We start from the raw sequence: 2,038 nt of genomic DNA on the forward strand, positions 1-2,038 counted from the left end.
CCCTTCCCTTCTACTCTCCCTGCATTCCTTTGTTTTGTCCCTTGCTTGCATGCAGCTGCTCACAGCACTGTTTAAAACAACATGCATTTTCAGAGGCATGTGCAAGATTCTGTACAACAGTATCTGTTGTGTGTTTTCTGTATTCTTCTGCTATTTGATCACTCACTTTTCTATTCTGTATTTTTCTTAGTCTGTTTCTTTATGAGTTCTTGCAACAGAAGACAATATGGTGAGATTTTGATCTTAAAAGAGACTTCCCCTTTCAACTTAACTTTTCTTTCTGCAGATGAAGAGAACAACCTGTCTATAGCTTTCTTGAGGAATGACTTCTCTCAGTGCCTTTCTTTGGGCCTCCTTAGCTCTCCAGCTGCCTCAGCCATCGCACTGAGTTCCTCCCCTTATCCCTGTTGGGTATGTCATCTTCCAACGTGTCTCAGCCATGCAAGGATTACAGCTTCTACCACGAACTCCTCCTGCCTGGCTACATTCTGATATTCATCACAGGCTTGACGCTGAATGTGATGGCCCTGTGGATATTCGTTCGCTACCTGCGCCTGAAATCAGTGGTGATGATCTACATGTTCAATCTGGCTGTGAGTGACCTCACCTTCACGCTCCCCCTCCCACTGCGACTCTACTACTACTTCAACCATGAGTGGCCGTTTGGCAACACCCTGTGCCAGGTCTCTGGCTCTGTCTTTCAGATCAACATGTATGGTAGCTGCATCTTCCTCATGTGCATCAACCTGGATCGCTATATTGCCATCGTGCACCCACTTCGCTGGCGGCACCTGCGGCGTCCCAAGGTGGCCAGGCTCCTTTGCCTGGTGGTCTGGGTCGTGATCCTCATGGGCTCCATCCCCACAGCCATAGTCCACAAGCAAAACCACTGTGAGTCACAGAACCGGACTACTTATCTGTGCTTTGAAAGTTTTAGTGATGACATGTGGCAGAAAAACCTCTTCCCTCTGGTTGTTCTGGCTGAAATCCTGGGTTTTCTCCTGCCTCTGAGCTCTGTGACATACTGCTCCATTCAGATCTTTCGGGAGCTCTGTCAGGCCAGACAGCCAAAGACACTGCGGCAGCAGAAGACAGTTCGTCTCCTCTTGGTCAATCTGGTCATCTTCGTCATATTCTTTGTGCCCTACAACACTACCCTGGCTGTATATGGTTTGATAAAGGCCAGGGTGATTGATGTCGAGAAGCAAATGCAAGCCTCCGTGCGTGAGGTGCTAATTGTGACAATGATGTTGGCCAGTATGAACTGCACGCTGGATCCCTTGATCTACTATTTCAGTACTGAAGGTTTCCGTAATACCTTTAAGAAACTGCGGCGGGGACAAACCTGGCACTCAGATATAGGGATGATTAGGAATCAGGTTGTGGAACAAAAGTCAACCCAAAACCATGCTGCCTCAACAGCAAAACAGTTACCATCTGAAAACTTTCACTGTCCCGGTGAATCTGTGCCAGCACTTCCTACTACAGTATTTCTGAATGGCCCTATTGAGGACTCAGAAATCTAACCACAGAAAGCTCCTAGCATTGCTGAGTTTCAGAGTGGCCCATTCAGTAATTACATCAAGGCTGTGGAAAACAGCTCAGGGTTACTTAGCAAACTGAGAGAGCGTGGCAGGCTATTTGTGGGTGAATGTGGTGATACAAAGCTGAAGAATGAAAAGTTGTTGTCAATAAACACAGATACATTGATGACATGGTCCCAACTCGACTCTTTTGGTACAGGAAACATAGTAGGGAACAAGTGCTTGAAACAAGCATACTGTGTCTAGGTCTGTTTAGCATAGGTTCTGATGGCAAATTGATCTTGCCTGGATCTTTGATCCTCCTTTCTGCACTTCAACATGAAAAGGTTTGGGGAACAATCAGAACACAGATATGATACCCTTTGCTAACAAAGTGAAGTTAGTAGTAAATTTGAGAGAAACTCATGGGTTTTTGTTACTCCTGTTGTTTTTTAACTCGGTGCTTCAATTTAAGTCATAAGTTCAGTTTAGGGCACCTAAATAAGTGTCAAATG

At 45.7% G+C, this 2,038-nt stretch overlaps 1 protein-coding gene across 3 annotated transcripts; it reads left to right on the top strand.

The window, feature by feature from the left end:
- Positions 1-47: 47 nt before the first annotated feature.
- On the top strand, positions 48-1,710 carry LPAR5 (lysophosphatidic acid receptor 5). Of its 3 annotated transcripts, XM_042837078.1 has the most exons (3): positions 48-411; positions 505-593; positions 705-1,710. In XM_042837078.1, exons 2-3 carry the CDS (start codon positions 522-524, stop codon positions 1,524-1,526), a joined length of 894 nt encoding a protein of 297 aa, XP_042693012.1. In that variant the 5' UTR covers positions 48-411; positions 505-521; the 3' UTR covers positions 1,527-1,710. The 3 variants fall into 3 exon arrangements, with proteins under 3 accessions (XP_042693012.1, XP_042693011.1, XP_042693010.1); XM_042837077.1 differs by having other exon boundaries at positions 48-593; XM_042837076.1 differs by having other exon boundaries at positions 49-1,710.
- The last annotated feature ends 328 nt before the right edge of the window (positions 1,711-2,038 follow it).

This window comes from Centrocercus urophasianus, unplaced genomic scaffold (assembly GCF_019232065.1).
Source record: "Centrocercus urophasianus isolate 14NV4802_14NV808 unplaced genomic scaffold, USGS_Curo_1.0 seq_666, whole genome shotgun sequence".
NCBI classification, from domain to species: Eukaryota; Metazoa; Chordata; class Aves; order Galliformes; family Phasianidae; genus Centrocercus; species Centrocercus urophasianus.

Excerpts from the sequence above, each read along its gene's own strand:
- LPAR5 (XM_042837076.1), top strand. The coding sequence starts at position 414 with ATGTCATCTTCCAACGTGTCTCAGCCATGCAAGGATTACAGCTTCTAC.